The 15,399-nt window shown below is 37.8% G+C and overlaps 1 protein-coding gene across 6 annotated transcripts in view; it reads left to right on the top strand.

Moving 5' to 3' along the window:
- The window catches only part of Ry (xanthine dehydrogenase rosy), a 149,797-nt gene that overhangs the window by 93,328 nt on the left and 41,070 nt on the right, over positions 1 to 15,399 (top strand). For all 6 annotated transcript variants that reach the window (XM_077414074.1, XM_077414069.1, XM_077414070.1 and 3 more), the window contains 3 exons: positions 8,601 to 8,714; positions 8,796 to 8,937; positions 9,010 to 9,306. In XM_077414074.1, coding sequence (XP_077270200.1) covers positions 8,601 to 8,714; positions 8,796 to 8,937; positions 9,010 to 9,306 — 553 coding nt within the window. The remainder of the gene's footprint in view (positions 1 to 8,600; positions 8,715 to 8,795; positions 8,938 to 9,009; positions 9,307 to 15,399) is intronic.

The raw sequence follows: 15,399 nt of genomic DNA, 5'->3' as shown, positions 1-15,399 counted from the left end.
TTTTTTCCTATCGGGAATAAAGTGTAGAACACAATTTTACTACTGTCCTACACCAAAAGTGGTATGTATTTCCAGGAATAGATATATCTTGTTCACAAATTTAACTGTATATTTTGATATACAGTTAAATGCGTAAATAATCCCGAGTAAATTACGTTGTCGTTACACATTAAAAAAAGCCCAAACACAATTCTCTACTCCGTAAAACTTTAGTATATGTCAAGCGGCCCTGATAAGCATGTACTATTTTCCACCGATAAGGTTGTAAATGCGTTTATGGCAATATTTTTTTTTAACATAACGAATAAGAATCACTAATATTAATGGAATAATTAATTATCTTAAATTATTAAAGAGGTTAAATATTATTAACTAATAAGAGAGATGCAGGGCGACGTGCGAAGCACGTGTGCAAGGCGTCCGGAGTGTTGGTCTCCGGATACGCTATGCGAGGATAATAAAGTTATTCTTCGAATAACTTCCTTAATAAGAAGCGTCTCTGATGGCTGATTCTCGTGTATCGTTTGGAAATTAGGCCCTTGCCCGGAGTCCTGGGCATCTGCTTCGGCGTATGTGGTAGTGGACTCGGCGGATCAAATACCACCAGTGAGGGTGGCAAGGAGTCGGTCTGCGTCTGCTAGGACTTTTTCTTCGGCGAGGCTAACTCCGCCAGGCGATGATTCCACGAGCGTGGTTCCGGCAGGCCCGATAGGTCCAGAAGAATTAACTTCCACTCTTGGAAAGATTCCACTTTCCTTTCGAGAAGTGATTGCGCAGAAGAAGTGGTCTTCGCCAATGGCTCGATGGAAGGCCGAGCCCTTGGAGCGGGCGGTTGGCCGTGGCGAACCCAGTCCCGCTGCTTCCTCTTCCGTGGCAGCTTGCCGAGTGATGTAGATGCAAGTTTGGAACTGAAGGCCCGGAGCTCTCTCTGTTACCAGAAGCCCGGGGACACGGTTCGTTATGCAGAGGCCTAATAAGCTCGCTCTGATTTAGAGACCCTCGAGGAGCTCGCTCTATAGTTCCGAAGGAACTGTTTTCCGACCTTGCAATCTCGATTGATAGCCCGTTATACAAAAAGGCGTCTCATGTCGAGAGGAGGCTCTGAAGTCCTCTCAACGGGTGGTCTTCTTAAAACTCCCCAGCGAAATCTGGCTTACGCGAAACTGGCACAAGCGTTAGCCGTCTAGCGGCGGCGCGGCGAACTCGCAAGCGCGTGCGGCGCGGCGGCTCGGCCGTGCGGCGTGCCCGAGCGGCGGCTCGCCAGGCGCGTAGCATTGCGGCGCGGTGCCCTGTGGCGCTATGAGGATTCAGCCGCCACATACACTCACTAGAATAAGCCACAAGTAGGATCATCCTCTGGTTTAGACAGGGCATTATACTTTAGAGTTCCTCTAATCCATAGATTTAGAAAAGATAGACCGAGCGTAAGCCTGCGGAAGTTTTGATAGGCGCGGTAATGCCCATTCTAGACCAGGGTGATCCTACTTGTGGCTCATCCTAGTGCTTGCCCATACAGCACAAAATATTTTTAAAGTATTTTAAAAATATTTTTTAGGAAGATTAAAATAATTTACAAAAATATTTTTAGAATGTTTCTGTCTGCCAGATCATGTCAAAAAATATTTTTAAAAACATTTTTAAAAAATTGCAAATAAATATTATATATTCAATAATATTTGTAAAATCTCTCTCTCTTTTAGAAACATTGCTTTAAAAAATAAAATATATTTAATTCAATCAGCAATAATTGTTTCACGTTTGAAAGATTTTTTTAATGTTTGAAAAATATACATCTTTACATCTTACTTTGGAAAATATTTTGTATATTTATAGCATCGCAGTGGTGTTGGGTAAGCCTTGCGTTGTATTGCTGGCGAAGACATGTGTCGCGAATGTCATGATTTTGCTTCGCCGGAGGCCTGCTTATATTAAATCCCAACTAAAATTTACTTACGAGTTAGTCTTACCATTATGCGTCGTCTAGCGGCGTCGTTGCAAACTAGCACGGAAAGTTGTGCTACCATGCATCTTTCTTAATTAAGAATATTTCATATTTCAAAAAAAAATTTTTTAAATATTTGAAAAAAGATTATAAAACCGATAAAAAATATTTTTTAAATATTTTGAAACAAGAGATTATAATACAATAAATATGTAGATTTGAATTAATATTTCAAAAATATATTTCAAATATTTAAAAAAATTTTGCCTGGGTAATAGAAAAGAACATTTTTAAAAATATTTTGAAAAGATACTTAAAATATTCTTGAAAATGTTACCACAAAAGGTTTTTAAACCATTTTAAAATATTCCTAAAACTATTTTAAAATGTTTCTTGCAATATTTTTATAGAAATATTTAGAAATATTTTTTGAAAACATTTTGTGCTGTATGGGTGTTCTAGACCTGAGGATGATCCTACTCGCGGCTTATCCTAGTGAGTAGTGTAGACGGATAAAAATCATACTGAAATTAGCTTTCAATTGTACCAACCCAATCGCGTATAACTATTGCTAGTCTGGCGCCATCTAGTGGCTGGGGTACTTATGCCTTATCAGGCCCTATCTAGACCGGAGGATGATCCTACTTGTGGCTCATCCTTGTAGTGTAGACGAGTAACAATCATACTGAAGTTAGCTTTCAATCTTACCAACCTAAAACAATTTAAAATTGTGCAGTGTAGAGACCGTAGTTGGATGAGTCGCGAGTAGGATCATCCTCAGGTCTAGAACAATCATTAGAAAAATTAAAAATTATCAAATTTAGTAATTTCTGTCGGCTAGCTTCATAGAGGTGAAATTATTTCATCATTGTTGTTTGTCAAATGTTAAATAAGGACGAAATGATGCTCGCGAGCGTTGTGAGCGTTAAATGTAACGCACCTTAAGTAGCAATAGACTACGTGGTTCTTACCTTGGATCCAACCAATCACATGCAATTAATTGCTACTTAGCCGCTCAGTGAGCGGTTGTGTTCCTGAATGCTCCTGAATGTCTATAATTCTCCATTAAGAAATATATTTTATTGAAACTGGAATAAATTACTTTGTTCTAAAAGATACAACAATAGTCAACAGAAAAGGTATAATAGATATCTGTACATATTGCAGTAATAAAATAGATTTAGTATGCAGTAATAAAAGTGAAAAATAGGATAGTTAAGAATATTACATCTAAAAAATATACTAAAGAAAAAAATTCTGAATTCACAATTTTTTTAAAAAAATTTTAGAGAAGAATAAAAGAAAAATGTAGGGGAAAGAGATATAAAGACCGAAAGAAGGGGAAAAAAGCTACAAAAAGGAGATATTTTAATAATTTCTAAAAAAGAAGAGACTAAAATGATTTTAAAAGATGAGTGAATCCAGGATATTTACAATTTTGATAAATAGATAAAGCTAACATATACAACTTTAAAAATCTCTAAAAAATACACTTTAGATATACATATAAGATGTGCAACTATGTAAATAAGTATAAAATACAGGATGTCAATTGTATGATATTTTAATATGATCCTTATAGCGATGGAAGAGTTATGATGGATGTTTAAACTTAGGCAGTTATATAATTATAATAACTGAATAAAAAATAGATTAAGATGTTAAGGATGTTCTGGTGCTAACTTTCTAACATTGACAATATTCTGAAAATTTACTATAATGTTTCTATTTATTATCCAAACATGTGTGCAAAATCTGAAATCAATTCTCTAACCGGTTCACGAGTTATTTAATTTTTAATTTTGCATGAGTTCTTATGGAGAATAGCAGCATATTCCCACTTATATAAACAAAATTATGAAGAAGCACCATTGACAATATTTTGAAACTTTGTTTGTGATTATATAAAATACTCACAACGAGCAACGTTTTTAAAAAAGTTGATATCGATTCACTAACGCGTTCTCGAGTTATTAATAAACAAGCAATGGAAACTTCCAAAAATAGAAAGGTAAATATTAAGGTAGTTGTATCGCGACAGTATTAGTCAAAAATAATGGTCACACTGCAATACGATAATGTACGGAAAACTCTACTTATCTGTGTAAAACTTTTGACTGAGTTTGTACTGTTTTTACTGTTTTCACTCGCGTCAGTAATGTCAGTATATACCATCGAGATTAACTCGCGACACTCGCGTTAGTATGCTATCGAGGTTATTTTGAATAAATAGAAGAAATAGAAGCGAAAATATCTGTTGAACATTACAAAGGAAGATTAATGAAAAAAAAAGTATTAAAGAAAAGACATAAAGCTTTAGCGGCAATGTCTGAACTATATATATATCTAATCTTCATATGCGCAGTGTTGCAAGATTTTTACAGGTTAGCTGTCGTATGCGTCCACCGCTATGAGAAATTGTGTATTTTGTGTAACAATTGCTTCAAAACTAAATAGATAAGGGTCTTGTACTTTTGTAAGAATATTTTTACAAGTCTCTTTTATCATCTCTTTGTTTTTCATTAAAATCCTATGAGTAGTTTGATCGCTACAATTACAAACGTGATATAGGAAGCCGTTTTCGTCCTACGATACATGTAAAAAGTGCTAAGTTTGATTTCCATTATTTCAACTTTGGTATAGTCAAGCTTTTTCTACTTGCACGTGTGTGTAGAGCGTGTTTACATTAATGTGCTGTTCAAATTTTAAAAGATTCCTATGAAAATGGGTTTTGTGACACAACTACCTTAAGTCAATGATTTTCATCATGATGTCAATCATAATGTCAATCATTTTTTACACATCTTATGCGTTTTTAAGTATTATTCAATGTTTGTATATATAAAATATTACTAATATACGTAACGTTTTGTTGTTTCTTACAATTTGTTTCAGGTAAAATTTACGTCCAAAAATTTTTTACTGACAATCACAAAATTTGCAAAATGTACAGTAGTGCCAAATATTAACTAGCATTATTTAATTTCTTTACACGGTACGAGCACATATGGTGCATGTTTTAACTCACAAAAGCATACAATTTCACTTAATTTTAAATTGAAGTAACTTTTGTCTGGGATTGTATAGCCAGAACATCCTTAAGAGGACAATTCATAAATTCATGAATGAGGAATAGATATAATATAAAAGCTTGTTAAGGATTTTTTAATAAGAAGATAAATTGATATAATTGACTGTACCAAAAAACTTTATTCTTGGAAGGATTTTATTCTTTTTGTAAACTGAACGTTTTAAATATTTATTACTAGCTGGTTACCCGGGCTTCGCCCGGGAAGTCGTTTTCCTTAAAACAACTTTATGTATGTTTCAATATCCTTATTGTGAACAAACATAAGGAGTGTTCATGGATTAAACATGTCGTAACCAATTTTTTTCTACTCGGTCAATTATTTCCAGAAAAATTGGAAAAAATTTCTGATACCGGTTTCTAAAAAGATCGATAACGAAAAATTATACATTTTATGGCACTCCCCAGGAAATTCTACTCCTGTTTTATATACAATTCTTTAAGATTCGGCCAATTATTTCCCGAAAAATTGGAAAAATTTTGGATAGCGGTTTTAAAAAAGATTGGTAACGAAAAACTATACAGTTTGTAGCACTCCCTGGGAAATTCTACCTCTGTTTTATTCCCCTATTATCTGTTTTATATACAATTCTTTAAAATTCGGTCAATTATATCCCAAAAAATTGGAAGAATTTCGGATTCCGGTTCCCAAAAAGATCGGTAACGAAAAACTATACACTCTATAACACTCCCCGGAAAATTCTACCCCTATTTTATATACTTTTGGTAAAAATTCGGTCAAATAGTTTAAGAGTGTATAAAGAACATACATACATACATACATACAGACATTCTATTTTATATATATATAGATAGATAGATTAATTTCAAATGGAACACAACTTTTTCAATATTGTAAATACTGTCACGACTTTTTCACTCCCGGACCGCTCCGGGACGTGTGCCGGATCAAAAGAAGTAAGGAGAGCGGGATGACAGGCCTCTCCGATGATTCCCTCGCACCTCCGACACTTCGCGAAACGAATTTACCGTTGAGACGGTAAATTCGCGTCAATGCGCGTCCGCGAAATCGCAAAAGAAAACCAAAACGAGACGCAAAGCGAAACGTGCGGATGTGCGAGGAATCGGCTAACTCGACCTAAGGGCAGGGGCGGGGGTGAGGAAGGGCGGCGCGATATTCGGCGGAGTGACACACCATATAAATAAGGCCACGAGCTCAAGCAATTAACAAATCAAAATAACGTTTATTCTTTAGTAATTCGCGCGTGAAACAATAAAGGCCGATTCGGCTTCGGTCAATTAGACAAATCATATAATCAATCACGCTAGCGTCAGAAATGAAACAAATAAAATAATGATAGCGCGGACGCCAGAACGAACGAAGTATTACGTTATCGTATAGAAAACGCGCAGAATGCGCTGTGATTAGATTAAAGAATTACAGTAGAATGAAACTTATGATTGACAGGGAACATCGACAGTAAACGCGAAATAATCATAGAAATGGAAACTATGGTCTCGCAGAAAAGATCGCGAGGGGACGGTACGTCACGCTCGGAGCGCGTGAACGCCACGTATAGAGCCGCACGAGAATTCTGTCGCCAATTATCTTAAGCCTAACGCAAGTCATTCGGGGAAATACAATACTGCCTTCAGTGATTTTCGAACGCGAAAAATGATACGCCGAGGTACTCGGGATAGCGCGAAATTTTGGAAGGAACGCGAGGAAAATTACGTAATTACCGCGAGCCATAATGGCACGCAATTATGAAGGCAATGAGCCTATCGCGAGAATGGAGTAACTCACGCGAATAACGTTCTCCAGCCAGCACGACTAGTTCTTACACGCAATTACCGAAACAACGTATCCAAACATCTTACATAACTACCCTAAGGCAATCAGCCCACATACGGCCGATTAACGCGATTGATGTGCCGACGCATACGACATTCCACAAGAGCAATGTTTGGTAATTTGATACGCCGGGAACACGGAAGGCGTGAGACACAATCACGAGCGCGGACATTACACGAAACGGACTCGCAGTAACGGATTTCGCCACGTATCTATCGCGATTTCCAGAGGCTCGCAATCGCGTCTTTATCTCAATTCCGCAACCACGATACCATCCCGAGGCCCTTCGCTCTCGCTGTCGATCGCCATTCGATACGCGGTCTCAAGGGACCGTACGCGTTGCGATGTTACAACGTTTTTCCCGGACGAGAGCGTGCCCCGGAGGGCGGCGTCGCGGTGGCTTTACATCTCAATATTAAGTACTGCGGGCAACCTCACCGATGTGATGTCTCCTCGTAGGGCTCCTCGCCGTGACCTCGTACGAGGTTCGTCGCAGCGTAACAGATTCTCCCGACTCGGGTTGGCTATCGCGTATCTTAAGAAGAACGTTCGGACTCGCCGACGGACGACCAGAGAGTGTCTCGCTAGATTCGCTCGATAGCGGAATCGATGCGGCACCCCCTTCTGTAGGAGCGCGCCAACCAATCGGGAGCGAGCTTGCAAGCTCGCGCGGTATCGTAACGCAGGATCGTCGCACGGGGATCCTTCGGGGGCGCGCAACGGTCCCTCGGCGGCGTAGCGACTCCTCCATTTTGTCCCTGGGCAGCGGACTGGACTTTGTTCTGGCCGGTGTGCCTCCGGTTTGACATCGGGGCGGTGGCTAGCCACCCCGCGGGCCGGTATTGCGTGGAGGTAATTTGCCGAAGCCGGGTTTTCCCCGGTACCTGGGGCCCCGCTATCGACAGCCTTGTCGCCTTGTCCATCGCTGCCTCATTCGCCGCACGCCTGCCGCGTTGCTCTCGCCGCCCGTGATCCCTGTAGCTTCCGCCCTCGCCACCCTTCCTCGGTCCTTGGTCTTCCCGGACCCCTCTCGTTATCGGTACTCCCTCGAAGATTCGCCGTGGTGTGGGTGAGGCGCCGCGCGCATTACAATTTACACATGAAAATAAAAGAATAGTCAAAACGCGGAAATGATATAAAATGTTGGCCTCTGGAGATCTCGTCGTCGCCTCCCTGGCTCGTCCCTGAGCGCGAACTTCCGCGCCTTGTGACGGCGGCGGGGCGCTGCCACAAAGCGGCGGGCCGCAACGTCACAATACATAACTGTGGAGAGTCAATTAGAGACGAAATATTGTCAGAACAATCTTAATTTATTGCACACCGTTACAAGCGCGACCTCCTTCCGCCATCTTCTCTATTCTCTACCTTCCGCTCGTCGCTCGCTGCGACTTTCGATATATCGAAACGATACTTCTCGCACGACTCTCTTTCGACTTACAACATAACTACGGCTGGTATTCACAGTCTTCAAGACCGTCTTAAGTAATGTCTTAAGACGCTAATACGGCTCTGTGATTGGTTCATGACATCTTAAGATTAAACTTAAGACGGTCTTAAATAACTATGAATACCGGCCTACATGTTAAAATAGTCGGTTTTAACATTTTTAATTTCAAATATCTCAAAGATTTGATAAAATAGAACAATTCGGAAGCTGAGTTTTATCAAAAAATATTTAGCACAGAAATTGAGGAAAATGTTCTTTTTTTCATGACTTTGAAAAAAATTAGTTTTATCGAACACTGTAATTTCAGAAAATGGAATAAATCGATCTTGGAGGAGATTTATGATTCCTTACTTGAGGAACTACCATTAACAGATAATGCACCAGGAGGAATGATTAAATACCGTCGATCTCTCACTCTCAGGTTTGATATTAGAATACGTTAATAATTAAAAGATAAATTAACAAAGCATACTGCAAATAACTCAAATCATATTTTTTTTAGTTTATTTTTTAAAGGATTTATGCACATCTCTAAGGAATTATCAAAAAACGTTTTGGATGTCGAATATATATCAAAGGAATTAGAAAGCGCTTCGGATTGTTTCCATTATAAAGCACCAAAAAGCTCACAATATTACCAAGTGGTAATATTTTATTCTGAATACTTACAAATTATTATTTAAATACAATAAAATTATGATATTTCGTTCTGACAGGTGCCTAAAAATCAAGAATCGTATGATTTAATAGGACGTCCTCTTGTACACGTTAATGCATTTAAGCAAGCAACGGGAGAAGCGATATATTGTGACGACATGCCCAAATTTGCAAATGAACTGTACTTAGCATTGGTTCTCTCTACTAGAGCGCACGCAAAAATCTTGAAAATTGATTCATCTAAGGCACTATCTACAGAAGGAGTTGTGTCATTTTTTTCTTCAAAAGACATAGCGGAAGATAGTAGATGGATGGGAGCTGTATTTCATGACGAAGAAGTATTTATATCAGAAAAGGTATGTTCTTAAACACAAAAATAGATATGAACCTTCTTTGTTGAAATCGTTCATTTTTCCTAATTTTAGATATGCACAAAATAACATAACAATTTCTGTTATTTTTAAACATTTTGCAAAATATTAATGGTTAAGTTGGGTCGAATAAAGTACACCAAAGCTGAATTCTTTTCACTTACTGGCGATATAATTCTCAATTTGCTGTTAATAATGCTTAAATACGAGTATGTTCTATATCTGAACTCATCAATTTTAGTTCCAACAAAGATTAAAAATAAAAACATATTTATATTAAAAATAAAGTTTTATTTTTATTAATTAATGAGAAATTATATGTTAGCTTAAAAATACTATACAGGGTGTTAAATTAAAACGTAACAGGTCGAATATCTCGATAACTAAATAAAATATCACGGTCCGATTTTTTTTAGGTTGTATCGTTTTGAGACAGACAAATTTTAATAACAAAAAGATTGACCTTGGGAGGCGTCAAGTTCAAATAAACGTCAACTTCATTTTTTTTAATGGCAGCATAATTTTGTAAACACCTACGTTTCTAACCTTTCTTATTACGAATTCAACGCGCTAATGACCCAAGGTCGCCGAAGGTCAAATGACCAAATGCGAATTTACGATATTAATAATATTTATTTAACTTCGGATGCTGCCAAGAAGTGGATTTAGTTTACAATAGGTTTCTTAACACAATCATCCATCCGCACATCGCCCGTCAATCACATTAACAGAATTTTGACGGGATCTTCCTCACGCTAAAACTCGCCATTATTTATCACTACTGCTCTCGCCTATCTTTTCTCATCTCCGCTTCTATCTTTTTCCTATCCCTATATAATTTCCTTAGTATTTTTTTTTTAGTTGTATCTAGTTTATCGTTCCATAGTCTATCTATTCTTTTTCTGTTATCCCTCCTTAGTTCTATAATAAACCGGTTCTTTACACTGCTGCACTCAGCTACATAGTGCTTCAAATTATCCCTTTCTTTCTTGCAGAACAGACACATTTTTTTTCTTTTTCTTCCACCAATACATGTTCTCCTATTCCATGTTACCACATCTCAGATTTATCAGGGCTCTGATACTATCCCCTTCGATCTGTTTATCTATGTTTGCCATATCCTTAGATATTCTGATCTATTTCCATCTCTCTCTAACTCTTTATACTTCCTGTTATACTTCGACTCTATTATATTATTCTTTTCCACTTGCCTCTGTATCTCAGTCTCTTAATTTAATCTCTCCCTCTAAGTTCCTTCCTTCTCTCTTTAACGACTCAACTGCTTCCACCCCCCACCCGTTTCTATAATATTATAGTACTTTTCTCTCTCTCTACCATATCTGTCTTTCCATTTGTTTTTCTCTTTCTCTATCCAACATTTCTTGACCCATCTGCACTCATCCATTTCCCTAATCTTTTCCTCATATCCCATTGCCCTTCCTCCCCATCCTATGCTAAGCTTTCTCAACCCTGAGTTCCATTGACATTAGAGGTATCTTGGAATACAGAACTTTAAATCGAAAACCCATCTTGCGTAATCTAGCATAATTTTTTCTAAGTCCTTTTTTCCCATCCCCCCACCCTATACGACATCACACTCTGGACTAGGTAATTAAACAAACTCCCTCTCCTTATGAAATCATCTTTACAGATCCATTCTCCTAGACCCCACGTCCTATTTACCGCAATCCTACCTTTCCTAGCTAATTCTTTAATGTGATCTTTGCAATTGGGTACAAAACAAAAAATTAAAATGCTTTGAAAAAAATATATAATATTATATATAATGTAAAAAATATAAAATTGCTATAAATATATTTTTATGTTAGTCCAAATTTTTATAAATAATGTTTTAAAAAGCGTCACATATGAACATAAACGAAACGCCATCTCATTGGCTCACGGACTTGTGACTTGTGACGTCTCCACGACAAAACTCGATGACATCTCCATAAGAGAAACAGTGTCAGTGTTAAATAATATTGTTTTAAGACGATATATCATATTAATATAAAGTAAAAACTCGAAAAAATGGTTGATTCGGGCTTTGTAAAAGGTAATTCCAATAATTTACCAAAAGTAGACACATGTTTATGGTATGTAAATATGTGAAAAATAATGACAACTTTAATGCTGCTGAGGTCCGCAATGCAAAAATAGTAAGTTTTTAACATAAGAAAATTTATTAAGATTTGATTATACTTATCTTTTACAATATTGTTAATATGGCTTACACATTTATTTGTTGTTATTTTAGTTCTTCTCGACAAAACTATGGAGATTCCGCAATAGGGTTATGTTTGTGTAAAAAGAGAAAATTCAATATGTACAGTTAAAGTCAAAGTTTGTCCTGAACACCGAGTTTGAAATAAAGCGTATTCTGTTATTGTAATAGTTAATGAAGAAAATGAATCAATTATTAATGTGGAATGTCAAGATTGAGCTGCTTCAAATCGCGGTAGGCTTGATCTATAAATCTATGATTTTGTATATAAGTTTACTTAATGTGTATTATAACAAATATTAATTAACTTATATAATTTATTGTACTATAGATAGTTGCAAGCACGCAATAGTTTTTGTGATGTGAATTCACAGGCGTTCAGAAGATTCATCTCCTACAGATGTACAATGCTACTGGAAAAAACCTGTATTAGAGCAAATGTTGGAACAGTGAATCCACATCTTCGATAGTCTCCCTTCTAGCTTATCCATCCTTTCCTCTATCCTTTCTTCTTTTTTTCTTCATCCTTCTTCCAAGACACTCATCCTTTCTCTCATCTCGTCTCTCAGGTCCCTCATCTCGTCTCTAATTTCTCTCAGGATTGAAATGACAGATCCGTCCTCTTCTTTCTTCTCTAATGCAAACTGCGTCTCATTTTCTTCTTTCTTTTTCATTGTCGTTCCTTCTCCATCTTTCAATTTTTCTATATCTGGAAGCGTTCTCTCTCTCTCTCTCTCTCTCTCTCTCTCTCTCTCTTTCTCTCTCCCTCCCTCCCTCTCTCTCTCTCCCTCTCCCTCTCCCTCTCCCTCTCCCTCTCCCTCTCTCTCTCTCTCTCTCTCTCCCTCAGTACACTGGGTAGCGTACACTTAGTATGGTAAAATCAGAATTTTTTGGAAGTGTGGTGTTAGAATTCTAGGGTATATTTGAAGAAAGAAAAACGGTAATCTTATTTAGGGCAAAAAACTCTCTATTTATTATTGCGTTGATAAAATGTTAGGAAATATAAACAAAAATACATATATAAATGAAATATATTATTTTTTTATTGTTACTGTCGAAAGTAAATAATCTTACATAAAACTAGAGCAATAATGCAATTTTGCATAGAAAAATTTATGCAGAATTATTCTTATACATACAAAGTAATCGGAGCATGATCCTGGAGACGCCCCATGTCCGTGATATCGTCATCGTCGACGGGGCCTGGGGCCCACAGAAAAAATAATAAAAATAATATGTATGTGCGTATGCGTATGTATGTGCGATTGCGTATGCGTGTGCGTGTGCGTGTGTATATGTATATCTATGTTCAATTGCATTACTGGTTTTATGTAATATTATTTACTTTTGACAGTAACAATAAAAAAAAATAATATATCATAATATATATTTCATTTATATATGTATTTTCGTTTATATTTCCCAACATTTTATCAAGAAAATAGTAAATAGAGTTTCTTGTCCTAAATAACATTACCGTTTTTCTTTCCTCAAAATATACCCTAGAATCCTAACACCACACTTCCAAAAAATCTTGATTTTACCATACTAGTGTACGCTACCCAGTGTACTAAGAGAGAGAGGGACAGGGATGGAGAGAGGGAGAGAGAGAGAGAGAGAGAGAGAGAGAGAGAGAGAGAGAGAGAGAGAGAGAGAGAGAGAGAGAGATTGATTGATTGATTGATTGATAGATAGATTTATTATGCCCGAGCAATGGCTAAGGGGCAAAAAGTAATATAGCAGTTACAATAATATCGCAATTACAATACTATAGCAGTTACAATACCACAGCAATTACAATAATATATAGCAGTTGCAAGATGCAAAGATACAATGTGATATAAACAAAAGCGAAATATAGCGACAGGAGCTAGCATGATATGCATGCTCTCTCTCTCTTAAGGCAAGCAACCAGCAATCTCAATAATATACACTATAAAACTAAGAACTAACGCAACTTAAACTAATAATGAGTACAGTGAAAAAGAATAAAATATAAGGAGCAAGTATTACTGAAAAGAACTAAATAGTGCATATAAACTAAGAACTAAGGCGTAGTGCAATTTACGAGCTAATAATAAGGAATGAAAGGACTAGAAGCTCTATACCAGAAACAATGTTATCCAATTTCACATGCAAGTAAGTCGATATGTCCACGAAAGGAATAAGCGTTGAATTTAACAAAACGTATCCGAGAAGAATTACACGAACATGACCACGAAGGGAGTTTGCGTTGAACTGAGCAACCCGAAACTCAGACTCATTGCGACTCGAACACCTCAGCGGATGCATCTCATGAGGTCAATCGAGGCGAGTCAGATCGGCGCTTGAATCAATGTAAATAATAGACGAGCCATCTGATCGTCTCACGCAAATCCGCCCATGCCTTATCCAAACATATTTAAAAGAACGTTCCTTAGCAATACACTTGGTCCGCTGCAGCAACTCATAGCCATCCTTAGTGAGCAATTCATTAATATATACAATACTCCTGGAGTCATTTCCGCAGACCTCCCCTTGCCTAAGAACACCCTTAGCTCGCTTCTTGGATATAATTAGATCACGGACGGCATTAGAGGTCACAGTAATAAACAAAGAATTACTAGCTGCAAAAGCAGTAGAGTGTGAAGAAGCAGAATCAGGGGGAAACCTGCGGACAACTCTTACACTAAGAATATGCGGCAAAACATCAACAGCATCAAGCGCTGAAAGCACGTTGCGCGCAGACACAGAAGGAGATAACGGAAGCGGCTCCGGTAACCCGGAGACAATAAACTCATTAGCACTAACATCGTGACATTCCGAGCGCGACATTTTTAAATCATGCAGTTCTTTTTTAAGAGCCTCATTCTGACGTTCCAATGAGGAAATACGCTGAGAATTGTTGGCGACTGTTTCTGATAGGCAATTAATAAGATCTAATTTGCTATTAATAACTTCATTCGTTTTTTCCTGACTCTCTATAAAAGCAGAAATTCTTAAATCAGATCTCATGATATCGTCATTAATTTTTTGTTGATTAGCAATAAAAGCTGAGATCTTCGAGTCAGACAGTTTCATTTGCTCTATCAAACCCAGCAGAAGCTCATTTGTCGCAGGCAGTGAGGTCGACTGAGTATGCAAGACAGCAGAAGAAGCCATGTTCTCAAACTCAAATGAAAGCGCGGTTGTGACAGGTGTTGGTGTAAGAGGTGGTATATCCAATGATGTTAAGAGAGAAATACAGCAGGACTCAGCGTTCCTTGACACTGAATAGGATCTAATACAACCGGGATGAAATGCCTTTCTGCACTCTTTGCACTCAATCAACCTATTAGCAATTGATTTCCTGCACTTATAACACGTAGGCTGCATGTGTAGTTATACAATGACCACAACGCAAGAATTACACGCAAGTTCGTCAAGAACACAAGTGACGACGCTTAGGTTGAACCGTAGAGCGACCAGATAAAATGTACGCTAACTCTCACCGCGCACAATCACTAGCGACAATCGTATCGAAGATCAAGATCGAACGCACGCAGGGCAGACAACCCCCACTCGACAGCACCACCAGCCGTTCCAGACGCAGGTCAGCCAACACCCAGAACGCAACAGGCCCCAGCAGATCGTCATGCGCACCTCGAGAGTAAAGTGAGAGTAAAGTGCAGAAGGGGGCAGAACAGATAGCAGGCTCATGCGCAGTAAGAATCAACGATCCTCGTCACACAGTTTCCAGGAATTAAGAGACAGTGGCAGAGAAAATGATAGTAGCTCGTGACGAGCTATATAAGAACATGCTCACACCTGCAACAAAATAGCCCAAAGGCAACTCATGGCAGAAAAATATCCGGTCAAAGCAGGAGCAATAAGAC

The sequence above is a fragment of the Temnothorax americanus genome, unplaced genomic scaffold, assembly GCF_048541705.1.
Source record: "Temnothorax americanus isolate GAGA-0224 unplaced genomic scaffold, ASM4854170v1 Scaffold35, whole genome shotgun sequence".
Taxonomy (NCBI): Eukaryota; Metazoa; Arthropoda; class Insecta; order Hymenoptera; family Formicidae; genus Temnothorax; species Temnothorax americanus.
This window is presented reverse-complemented; position numbering and strand designations above follow the sequence as displayed.